Source organism: Pogoniulus pusillus, chromosome 16 (genome assembly GCF_015220805.1).
Source record: "Pogoniulus pusillus isolate bPogPus1 chromosome 16, bPogPus1.pri, whole genome shotgun sequence".
NCBI classification, from domain to species: domain Eukaryota; kingdom Metazoa; phylum Chordata; class Aves; order Piciformes; family Lybiidae; genus Pogoniulus; species Pogoniulus pusillus.
Window position 1 is genome coordinate 7059956 of NC_087279.1, and position 12541 is coordinate 7072496.

At 44.5% G+C, this 12541-nt stretch overlaps 1 protein-coding gene across 3 annotated transcripts in view; it reads left to right on the top strand.

The window, feature by feature from the left end:
- FAM120A (family with sequence similarity 120 member A) overlaps positions 1–12541 on the top strand; it is a 59078-nt gene that overhangs the window by 19268 nt on the left and 27269 nt on the right. For all 3 annotated transcript variants that reach the window (XM_064156293.1, XM_064156290.1, XM_064156291.1), the window contains exons 4-9: positions 1851–1979; positions 2448–2544; positions 3844–3944; positions 4192–4475; positions 5814–5901; positions 9395–9619. In XM_064156293.1, coding sequence (XP_064012363.1) covers positions 1851–1979; positions 2448–2544; positions 3844–3944; positions 4192–4475; positions 5814–5901; positions 9395–9619 — 924 coding nt within the window. The remainder of the gene's footprint in view (positions 1–1850; positions 1980–2447; positions 2545–3843; positions 3945–4191; positions 4476–5813; positions 5902–9394; positions 9620–12541) is intronic.

The window sequence follows — 12541 nt, forward strand, 5'->3', positions numbered from 1 at the left end:
AGTCTTGAATCCCTGAAATTTACAACTAGAAAGATTAAAATATGCTGAAAGCAAAAAAAAGCTAAGTACCCCTGGAGTCATGGGATACAAGGTTGGTGAGCTGTTTCCTGCCCCTCTAAGTGAGGAGGAAAGTTACAGAAGGAACATTTGGTTGAGTTGTTCTTCAGACCCAGCTGGCAGTGCTGCTCACTTCACATTTCTCAGTAGTCCATGGTGGTTGCTTGCCCTGAAGTTTCTGTACCCATCTAGGATCATGTAGTACATCTAGGAACAGTCATTCCCATAACTGTATGCTGAATACTCCTCAGTTTATTTTCAGAAGGAGCCTGTTCAGAGATGGAAGTCCAGGGCTTCCAGGATAGTTCAGTTCTACTCTTTTCTCCTCGTGGACAAAAGAAAGGGATTGGGCCAAAGAACTGAATCTAGACCCTCCTGGTAGAGCACATCCATCTGCAGCTGCCAGTAGAGTCCAGGGTTTCCAGGACTATCCAGTTCTGCTTTGTTCTCAGTGTAGACATAAGAAGGGTTCAAGCCAAAAAAAAAACAAGTCTAGGGCTCCCTGGTACAGCGTGCATCTGCAGCTGCCACTTGCTGAGCTGCAGGAGCTTCATCTGTGAGGGCTTTCAACCTCATCCCACACATTTTTTCCAGCTCTCTTTTCTTGCTACAGAGAGGGGTCTTTTGCTATAAAGTCACAAGTGATTCTTTTCAGACCCACGGCCTGAGTCAGTGAGCAGTGAATCCATGGGAATTCATCCTTTCCTACCATCTTGAGTGGGGTGTAATCATGGGTTCTGATTTGTAGACTGATCTATGGTCTGTATTTGCTCAGGTGATAACTCCAGGGACATCTTTAGCATGCATTTAAGGGCAAGTTTCTCATCCACTTAAAAGAGCTGGTGAATATGGGAATTCAGGGACATCTGTCACTGAATGTTGAACCATCAGTTATTTTCATGCCAGAATACAGAGACTCTTTTGTCAGTGATCTTAACAATTTCTTCTGTGTCTGCAAAGGGAGTAACCATCCCTGTAACTGTGTTGATACTGAAGTGCTTGAAAGAGCAAGAACTGTGCTCACATCACAGCAACAAGAGAAATCCAGAACTCTATCCGTCAGCCCTTAGCCACCTGTCGTACAAGAGAGACAGAAAGAACTCCTTGCCTCAGATGTCATCTGTAGTGTGGAGCTGTATGGATGTGTTATACCACATCTAAGGAAATACCTACAATTTGAAAACACTGATTGTTAACTCTGTCATCTTCAAATAATGTTTGTTTGGGGTTTGGCTGTGGGTTTTTTTAGGCAAATTTCTGTAGAATCTTGGAAATAAGTTTCCTTGGGATACTCTTTTTCTCCCTTTGTTTTTGAAATGATGTGAAGATGCTTGCATAGAGATCTTCCTGTCCCCAGTGGGTCTCTCAGTTCTGCTACCACTTTGCATTCAGAGTACAAGCTGTGTCAAAATGATGTTTACTGCCATGTATGTCCGTGTGAAATGGATGTATCCATATGAGAGGAAGCATTTGCCACTGGAGGAAAGGTCTAGCTAGAAAGCAATAAAGTTATCATTGTTGACCTTGTTTGTTGTTAGAGCTGATGTTTAACCAGCCAATATTTACACAGAGGTGAGGTTCCACATATCCAGAGCTGTAGCACTGATGAAAAAGAGAGGAGTCAAGCCAAAGGTAAAGGCTTAAAGGTGCGAGGCTCCCAAAATATTTAGCTCTTCAGGCAAGGTGGAATTTGCAGTCTGCATTTTCAATAAGCAAAGAGTTGCAGTTGTCTGCTGTGTGAGTGAGGGGTGTGGGGCTGCCCTGTCTGACTCTGGCTGTGTTTGTTTGCACAGGTACGTGCTCACCAGTTAGTTTTACCACCCTGTGACGTAGTGATCAAAGCTGTAGCTGACTACGTCCGTAATATTCAGGACACCACTGATTTGGATGCCATAGCTAAAGATGTTTTTCAACATTCACAGGTAAAGTAGAAAGCAAATCATTGGGTTGAAGGTGGTGGGGGTTTTTTTAAGGCAATTTTGCTATATATTTGGGTTCTATAAAAACAGGAGTTTGCCAGTTGATAGGAGGGATGTGTTAGTATATGCAGGATCTTGAATACTCTTAATTTCACTTCCACAGTTTCCAGAGAGTAAAAATGTTACATTTAGCCTCAGTGTTTTAAAGTAAAATTAAAGATTAGCAAAGGGATTTTGCCATCTGGCTCTTTCTTACTGTCACTGAGTGGCAGTCATGCATGGAGGTAGTGTTTTCAAGCTTGATCCTTACGTGGGCTGAGATAATACTCCTCGTACTGGAGCAGTGCTGGAGTCCTGAAGGGTTGTTCCTATTGTATGTGATGTGGTGTATGTTAACTGCTCTAGAGTACAGTGCTGAGCTAGAGATGACAAACCTGGATTTGATCCTGACAGCTCTTTTTCTTATTTTAGTCTAGAACAGATGACAAAGTTACTCGGTTTAAGAGAGCAGTTGCATATTACTCAGCAACTAATAAACCTATGCCATTTCATCCATCACATTACCTAGGTAAGTAATGAAAGAAATGAGGCTTCTCATCCTAACTAGAACCTGGGGCTGCCCTCAGGCACAATCAGCAGTATTAGCAAGAACTTGCCCAAATATTTTTTACTCTCAGGTAGCTTTCATTGAGTATGAGGTGTCAAAAGATTTTGACAGGACCCTGCAGAGGTTCTGTTCTTTCCCCTAAAAGAGGAGACCAGCCTGGTCTGATTTTCCTTATAGCTGTTGATGCATCAGCTCTAGCATTAGGATGCTTGAGAGAATGGTGCTGTGAGCAACTGAGCATTGGTGACTAGTTTGAGTCATGGACAGTTTCTAAAGAGAAAAGTTTCTAAATGTAAAAGTTTCTAAATAGTTTTATCCCATAAAAGAGATTTCCTTGTTGTCACTGGAGTTACCTGAAGTGTTTTAGAAACCCATTCATAGTCTTGGATTACTGTTTTGGTGTCATAACACACCCACTTAACTTACAGCCCTAAACCATTCTGGCATTGCAGATGATGGAACAGGTTGCCCAGGGAGGTGGCAGGGGTCCATCCCTGGAGATACTCAAGGTGTGGCTCGACAGGGCTCTGGACAGCCTGATGGAGTGAAGAATGCCCCTGCTTACTGCAGAGGGGTTTGGACAGGCTGATCTTTAAAGGTCCCTTCCAACCCAAACCATTCTGTGATTCTCCAGGCTTACAAAAGAGCTGTGTCATCACAAGATTACTACACGTACCTCATTCTTAACAAGGAAGCATGATTTGAGCTGAAATTTTCTAAAGAGTGTTCAGTTTCCATCTTGCTATATTCATACAGATTTACTTTTTCTTCTTTTTTTTTGGGGGGGATGGGGGGCTGGAATGTCTTTATTTATAAAGACCTGTGTTAGATAGCATTAATTAAGGCTGCCCTAGGTCAGATACTCAAATGACGCAAAATGCCAGCACTTTGTGTCTGTGTGACATAGTTTGTGCTGGCTCCTTCATTGTGACATCTCTTGGGCTTTTTTCTTTCAAGCTTCCTTTGATTTCCAGGTAGAACAAAAATGTGCAGTAATGAGAAATACAAAGCACTGAGACAAGGCAAGACAAGTAAAGTAGACTTCACAAGCTACAAATACTTTCATTAAAAGGCAAGAATGAATAAAACTGACTTGAAGGCATTCTAGGAAACAGTAAAGCTAACAGAAGAAGAATAAATAAACCATAGAAGCAAGAGGATAAAAAGGGTAACGTTTGTGTCAAATACTGAACGTTTTCATGAGTGTTTGGGTTTTTTTCTTCTTTTTTTTTTCTCTCCTCCTCCCTGTTCACACTACAGCAGCCAGACCAAATCAGTTTGGTGTGCCTGGGATAGTGCCACCATATGTTCCTTCTCAGATGCTTAACATTCCACAGACCTCACTACAAGCAAAACCTGTGGTAAGTATAGTCCTCTGCCCTTCTCCTTGGGAGAAACCTGTGTACTCATCAAAGTAAAATCTAGGTGGGTTCACTGATGGAATCTTAAGTCTGGAGCTACAGTGATGCCACAGACTTCTGTGGATGTCCAAGATGCCTGAGATTTAATACGCACCTTTGGAAAATGCCACTTGATAAACACTGCATTTTATTGTGAAAGAAAAGCCTTTTTCTTCCTTTCACTTAAGAATCATCACTTTATTTTTAGGCCCAGCAGATGTCCAATCAGGGTGGGGCCCAAGGTCAGGGTCCATACCCATATAGTCTCTCTGAGCCAGCCATCACCTTGGAAACAGGTGGAAAAAGTCTTTCTGAGCAGAACAACTACAGTAACATTCCTCACGAAGGAAAGCATACACCATTGTATGAACGGTCTTCTCCGATCAACCCAGCTCAGAGTGGCAGCCCTAACCATGTGGATTCAACCTATTTTCCTGCCTCTTCTACATCCTCCTCCTCCGACAACGATGAAGGCAATGGCAGTGCAGTGAAGTAAGTTCTTCAGGAGGACGTTTGCTTGCTCAGCCTCTGTTACACCAGTTTGCTTTCAGAATCATTTGCCAGTATCCCATAAGTAAGAAACATGAAAAGTAATGATGGGAGAGCCTGAGAATAAGAGGCACAGGTCACTGTGACTGCAGACGTAGCCATAGTTTGCTCTGCTCATCTTAACTAGCAGAAATCCAAACCCAAATTGTGTTGGGTGTTTCTCCACTCTTGCCCTTCTCTTTTATTGAAAGGAAAAAGAGAGATTTTGGTCAACATCATAAGGCCCTGGAGTTCTTTACTTTGTGTAAGAGAACTATTCCTAACAGTATAATTCATTAACAGTAGCAAAAAGCAATGAACCTTCACTCGATTTGCGGTGTTCATACTGATTAAATTTGGGGGTGTTGGACTTTGCAAAGACTTCTGCTGTCACTGTCACAACTTCACCGTTTAGAGCAGTGACCAAGAGCCCTCATGGACAGGCTGTGTTTGGAGCAAAGCACTAAAGTTGGTTTTGCTCTGTGTTCTTCACATGCCTGATTACTGCAGAAGTATTTCTGACTTCCACCAGATCCTATGTTTGCCCTTGGCAATAAAGTTGTGCAGACTCATTTAATTACTGTTCTCTGGCCCAGAAAAGGAAATTTGAACAGAGACAGTTTGGATTTACCTTTGTCTTGTCAATGGTAGTGGCTTGCTGTGTGAGAATCAAAGCCTGGGGCTTTAGGACGTCTGTGATTGCCCCTACAATTTTGTGGTTGTCCGTAACAGTGTAAGTTACTACCAGATGTGCCTGCAGCTATGCTTGACGGCTTGGACTTAGCTTTTTGGATACACTCTTTAATATCATGTCTTGCTTAGTGACTCAGATACATTTGCTTAGCTTCCATGCAGCGTGGAACTGAAAATGTACCTGCTCCAGAAAATAAAAGAGCAGATTTTTTTTCCAGCCTGTTTTAGTGTTGCCTGTGTGTTTTATCAACAGAAACAGACCTTAGCAGTGTCCTTTATGTTGCAGTTTGGAGAAACAATCTTCTAAAGGAGGGAAATTCCTTGGCACAGTGTCAGATATTTAGAAGTTCACTCAGGGATTTTTCCTGCCTGAACATTGTTTGGTCTTTTGCAATGTACAGCTTTTGAATACAGGCCACATGTTGGCACGGAGAATCAATGTCAGTACTAAAGCCATGAAGAGACTCCTACAATGTGACTTTTCTAGTACATAGCATCCCTTAAAATCAGGTTCTGGCCTGTTGTTCTGATAAGTCACCAAGGATTCATCCCACTTTATCTCAAACAGCCCTCTGATACTTGAATGTTTTTCTTTCTGTTGTCCTTCAGCCATGTCAGTGGGAACAAAATAGGCTGGGAGAAAACGGGAACCCAGTCAGAAAGTCAAACGCGTGGAGAGCTCGGAGACCAAACAAAGGTAATTCCTTCAGTTCCAGACACCACAGTTTTCTCTTTTCTATTAAAGCTTTCCAACAAACTCAGAGCAGAGTGTTTAGTATTGACCTGTAGAGTTTAGTGTAACTCACACCACCACTGACAAGTTTACAGAGCAGCAGCTTGAAAGCACGGGAAGAATTTTTGTGAGGAGCATTGTTGCAGCCTATACATAAAGTGAAAATTAAATAGAGTATGTTAGAAAGTTTTAGATATAACATAAAAACTAATAAAATGGTTAGCTAACAGTTTTGCCTTAGATACTGTTGCCCATGTTTACAGGAGGGCATTCTTCTGACCTTCAGTAAGTTTGAGTGTCTTAGCATACAGACTTCATGTCCTGGGACCTGCAGTGCAGTGAGAACAGCTCTAACACGTTACGGTGTTAGCTGCAGACTCAGAATCATGGAATGGGTTGGGTTGCAAGGGATCTTAAAGGTCATCTAGTTCCAATTCCCCTGCTGTGGGGAGGGATGTGTCTCACTTATACTAGGTTGCTCAAGGCCTCTTCCAGCCTGGCCATGAGCACCTCCAGGGAGGGGACATCCACAGCCTCCATGGGCAACCTATTCCAGTGTCTCACCACTCTGACTGTAAAGAATTTCTTCCTAATATCCACTCTAAATCTGCCTTCCTTAAGCTTCAGTCTATTCCCTCATGTCTTATCACTACAAGCCAGAGTCCCTCCCCAGCTTTCTCGTAGTTCCCTTCAGGTACCGGAAGGCTGCTCTATGGTCTCTGTGGATTCTTCTCCAGGCTGGACAGCCTAAACAACCCTAGCTTCCTCAGCCTGTCCTCACAGTGGAAGTGCTCCAGCCTTCTGATCATCTTTGTGGTCTCCGGACCCTCTCCAGCAGCTCCATGTCCTCATTGTGCTGGGGACACCAGAACTGGAGGCAATGCTGCAGGTGGGGTCTCAGCGGAGCAGAGCAGGATCCCCTCCCTGTGCTGCTGCTCTGGATGCAGCCCAGCCCATGGCTCCCTGCTGGGCTGCCAGTAACCATTGCTGGCTCATGGGGGGTTTGTCACCAGCTGATACCCCCAGGTCCTTCTCAAGGCTGCTCACCCAGCCTGTATTTGTATTCCTTTATTAAAGCTCAGCTGAGAACTATAAGTCCTTTGTAATTGTGTGGTGTGAATGTCACACGATGCATGTTAAAGTAGCTCTGTGGGACCACTTAGAATATTTTGCCCCTTAACTAAGGATGGGATGACTAAGCCCTTGATAAATACTCACTCTATTCAGTTTCTTCACAGTCTAAAACCATTGTCCAGTGCCTGGTGGTCTGTGTCCCATATCTGAACCACATTTGGAAAGAACATTCAAAGTATTTGCATCTAACATTGTGCCTCTGATGGAACTGCATGCTGCACACCTGCTCTTGTGTGTCAGAAAGCCAGTCACAAGTTTCTTGCACTGCAGACAAACAGAGCAATTTCCCTGTACCTTTGGCATAGAAATTCCAGTGAACTTGGGCTTTGTGCTTAGAATATCAAGTTGATGATTTCATCAGCAGTGGTTATTGTTTTTAGGCTACGCCCTGTAGGATACATACAGTTGTTTGTGCCTGCAGATCAGTCACCCTATGCAAATGCTGATTTGACCTATTCCATTCCTTTCTTCTTGGTCCCAGGCTGGGTGTGAAGCCTGGTGGGTGCCAGGTGGGTGCCTGATGGGTACCCTGCATGGGCTGCACAGCACTATGTCCTGGGGAAGGGGAGCAGCCAGAGCAGCAGCAGAGCCTTCCCTGGAGCTGGATGATGGAGAGTGGCGGGAGCTGCTGCACGCCTTGTCTGGCTTCAGAATTAGAGCTGTACAGGCAGTGATGAAACCTTCCACTAGGTTCATGTGTGCAGTCCAACTGAAATCTATCCAGTGTAATGTCTAAATACCTCTGAGTTTTACTTGCATATTTCTTTTTTCCCTGATATCAAGCCACTTCTTCAGCCTTCAGTAGCAGCAGACAGTTGCATCAGTTGAGCATGACAGGGAGGAATACAAGTACATTTTATGAGCTAGTTTCCTAGAGAGGCAAGATATTAATGATTAAAAGAAATACTTCCTGAAGATTGCAGCTGAATGAGCTCTGTGAATTGCTGAGTTAACTTCAAGCACTGAAAGCAGCAGAGATCAGACAGGTAGTAGCAGTCTTGACACTTCTTGCACCCTGACTTAATTGTCAAAATTTCATGCTCATACTTATCTCACGGCATGGTTATACATGACACAGGTAATCTCACCTCATCTTGGGAGGGTGTATATTGCTAAAGAAGAAAAACTCACCTATAGTAGTTCCTTATATGTCTGAATATGGCTGGGGCAGATCCAGGAAGAACCTCGTCATACAAACAGAGCAAGCATTGCAAAGGGTGGGGGGGGTTTGGTCATCTTTCCTCTCTGCCTCCAGGAACTGGCAGTTCTGTAGACTCCTTTGTGTTCCACTATCACCTTTAGTTGTTGGGGCAGCAAAAGACAAGGACAAAAATCTTTAAACTGATAAAGCCATATTTGATACTATAATAGAGCTCGACTAGAGCTGTGATAGCTCACCCATTCATCAGAACATCCTGTGCTGTGTTAGAAGTGTTCTCATTTCCAGCATTTAACTGTTTCTCCTGTGTATTTTAATTTCTGTAAATAAAACAGAGTCAAGATTTCCAGCTATAAAATAAAACCTTTTGGTGTCATCCTGTTTGTCTGCTTTAAATACAAGCTACAGCTCAAAGTTTCCATCTTCTACCCAAAGCCAGCTTTAGATAATGTATTACAGGTGCAGCTTAGAATCAGAGAATCATTTGGGTTGGAAAAGCCCTTTAAGATCATCCTGTCCAACCATTCACTAACTCTACCAAGGCTGGGGCTAAACTGTGGCACTCAGCACCACAACTCTGCAGCTCTGAAACATCTCTAGGGATGGGGATTCAACCACCTCCTTGGGGAGCTTTTTCCAGTCTTTGAGAACTCTTTCAGTGAAGAAGTTTCCTTCTAATGTCCAAACTAAACCTCTGCTGGTGCAACTTGAGACCGTTTCCTCTTTTCCTGTCACTTGTCATTAGGGAGAAGAGACCAACCCCCACCTCACCACAACCTCCTTTCAGGGAGTTGCAAAGAGCAATGAGGTCTCCCCTCAGCCTGTCCGTCTCCAAACTAAACACCCCCAGTTCCTTCAGCTGCTCCTCACCAGCCCTGTTCTCCAGTCCCTTCCCCACCTTTGTTGCCCTTCTCTGGACCTGTTCCAGCCCCTCAGTGTCCTTCATGAAGTGAGAGGCCCAAAACTGAAGCCAGTACTCAAGGTGTGTCCTCACCAGTGCCCAGTACAGGCAGGCAGTCACTGCACTAATCCTGCTGGCCACGTGGGGTGAAGCTTAACTATTTTAATTGTAAGTGAACAGGAAAAGTGATGTTCTTTTGGCTGATCTCCTGGTCTATTTCCACATGCATTCAAAACCTCTTTATTTTGTGTGTTCTGTTACAGGTAGAAGGTTCCTCTAGTGCTTCTTCAGGAAGTCAGGCAGCTGACGTCAAAGGGAATCAAACCAGTAATCCACAGATCCCATGCCTGTTGTCAATGCCCACCAGAAACCACATGGATATTACTACCCCTCCATTACCTCCTGTAGCACCTGAAGTATTAAGAGTGGCAGAACACAGGCACAAGAAGGGGTTAATGTATCCTTACATCTTTCATGTCCTAACCAAGGTATGGCGACTTAAAGTTCTCTTCTGTGCAGTAATGATTATGGAGAGACAATTGCACCTGCTAAAGGGCAGCACAAAGTCACAGCCTTCATGCTTGGAGATTTGGGCCACTTTAGTGCTTCTGACAATATTTCCCTGTTTCCTAAGTGCTGATCTGCACTGGTGTCTGTTGCAGTGAATCCAAGGTGATTGTTAATTTTAAGTGTTTGCTTACAAAAGGAATCCTTTTCCCTGCTTGGATGGAAATATTTTTGTATCTGTGCATCTGTGTCTGTGTTTTATATAGAGTCCATCTGAAAAGTTCTGCCTCTGTGCCTTGGTGCCTCTGCCAAGGCTTTGCTATTTTCAGAGTTCAAAAGTACTTAGATTGTTTTCCCTCACAGTCTGATCCCTCCCATCCCTGGTAGCTAGCCCTGATAGAAGCAGAGTGGCTGTAAGAAATATCCTTTGTCTAATCCTAAAATGTCTTTCTGATGTGCTGAGTTGGTGTTGCTTTGTAGTTTGGCAGAACATCTCTGATGGCTTTTTTTTTGAGAGAGGGAGTGTGGGGGGAAGGGAATTGGCTATTTTATGTGCCTCCAGATACGATTTACTTTCAGAGGCCAGGTTGCCAGGTAAGCTGCAACAGTTTCCACACAGCTTAGTACTCCTGGTCTGCTCAGTGTGTCTGGTAGAAACAAATCTACCCAAATAGCCACTTTTAAAAGCAATGAGGGAGCTTCTCACGGGAAGAGGCAGTTACAGTCTGCCTCAATGTATCTGGAAGCTGCTGAAGTCTGCTTCGTGCAGAACCAGGAAGGAGCCAGAGCAGTGGTGGTCCTACACAGCTGGATTTGACTTCATCTGTTCTCAAAAGGCATTAAGTTTGTTGTTCTTTCCAAGTGCAAACAGATTAGTCCCAAAATGAGGCCACTTCAGCCTTGTGTTCAAGGCACTTAGTCCAAACCTCAAGCCCATTCAGTATCCAGCAAATGGCACTGTCCACGTTCCTGTCAGCTTGGATTGATCTTAAAAATCCACCTCAGGACAAAAAGGACTGGAGGTAGGGATCTGGAATCCATAAAAAGGAAAGTTTCTGCACCAAGTTTGAGGTTTGGATTTCCTATTGCTGTAGCTTGTATTGTTTCATGTTCTTCTTTTACCAGAGAAAAGTGGAGAAAAATCAGGTGGTGTGAAGCCCTTTGATGGGTTAGTTCTCTTCACAGCTTGCATAGCCAAATGTTCTGTGTATGTTGAAACACCCCTTGATATTTAGTCATAGAATTGTGGAATCATTCACTTTGGGAGAGAGATTTGAGATCATGGAATCACAAAATGGTTTATTTGGAAGGGACCTTAAAGATCTTCTATTTTTCTAGTTCCAAGCCCTCTGCCATGCACAAGGACACCTTCCACTAGACAAGGTTGCTCAAAGCCTCATACAGCCTGGTCTTAAACACAAGGCTGAGGTGTCTACAACCTCCCTGGGAAACCTGTTCCAATGTCTCCCCACCCTCACTGCCATGAATTTCTTCCTCATCTCTACTTTGTCTCCTCTCTTTCAGCTCAAAGCCATTGTTTCTCGTCTTGTCATTCCAAGCCCCTTCCCAGCTCTCTCGTAGCCGCTTCAGGTACTGGAAGGCTGCTCTAAGGTCTCTCCAGAGCCTTCTCTTCTCTGGCTGAGCAGCCCCAACTCTCCCAGCCTGTCCTCATAAGAGAGGTGTTCCAGGCCTCTGGTTGTTTTTGTGGCCTCATCTCGACTCACTCCAGAAGCCCCAAGTCCTTTTTGAGCTGGAGGCACCAGAATTTGACACAGTACTCCAAGCAAGGTCTCAGCAGAGCAGAGGGGCAGAGTCACCTCTTTTGATCTGCTGGCCACACTTCTTCTGATGCCATTTGCCCTCTGGGTTTCAAGTACCCATTGCTGGCTCCTGTCCTGCTTCTCACCCACCAGTACCCCCAGGTCCTTCTCTGCAAGGCTGTTCTCAAATCTCATTATCCTCCTTCGTGGACTGGTACCAAAGGTTGCCCCAGTCTGGGTGCAGGCCCTTGCACTTTGCTTTATTGAACTTTATGAGATTCACCTGCAGGTCTCTCTGCACAGCACTCATCCTGTCCCTCAGTCATGTCAACCGCTCCACTCAGCTTGATGTCAACTGCAGACTTGCTGAGGGTGCCTCCATCCCACTGATGAACATACTGACCAGCACTGGTCCCAGTACAGACCCTTGAGGAACACCGTTTGGCACCCATCTTTATCTGGGCATTGAGCTGTTGACCACTGTTCTCTGGATGCCACCATCCAGCCAATTCCTTATCCACTGAACAGTCCACCCAGCATTCTGAAGAGATGGGCTCAGAGAGGTGTACGAGGCCGTGGCTGCAGAGACATGTTAGAGATGGCTCTTAACTAGAGCAGCACTGCTTGAGTTAAACCTGGCAGTGTCCTCATGTCATCAGTCCCAGGTGTCACCCACAGCATTCATTACCAAGGGAGCTGCAGTGGAGGGGGCTGAAGCGAAGGCAGCAAAATGAAGCACGTGGTTGTCAGCATTGCAAATCAAAGCTGATCCCTGGGAGCAGTGCAACAAAGGCAGTGATCTTCCAGGACAATTGTATTAGGATGGAATGCAGAGACAGAATGCTGCTTTCCTTCTGAGAGATGGTAGTGGAAAGTTCTTGCCTCCTTTTTGCTGAGAAAGCCTAAAATGTACATAAAGTATAAACTACGTCTTCAGTTAGATACGTTCCAGATCGACCTTGTTAGTGGCACTCCCAGTTAGGAGCTTTTGAGCAGCTCTTCTCAGCATGGTGGTGTTTTTGCAGCCTGTTCTCAGTACTGTTACAAATCCTTGCCCCCAAATGTCAGGCTATTGGTTTTAGCCAGCATGGATGTTTCCTAAATTAATTGTCTGAAATGTAGAGCAGCTTCCCGCATGCTTTG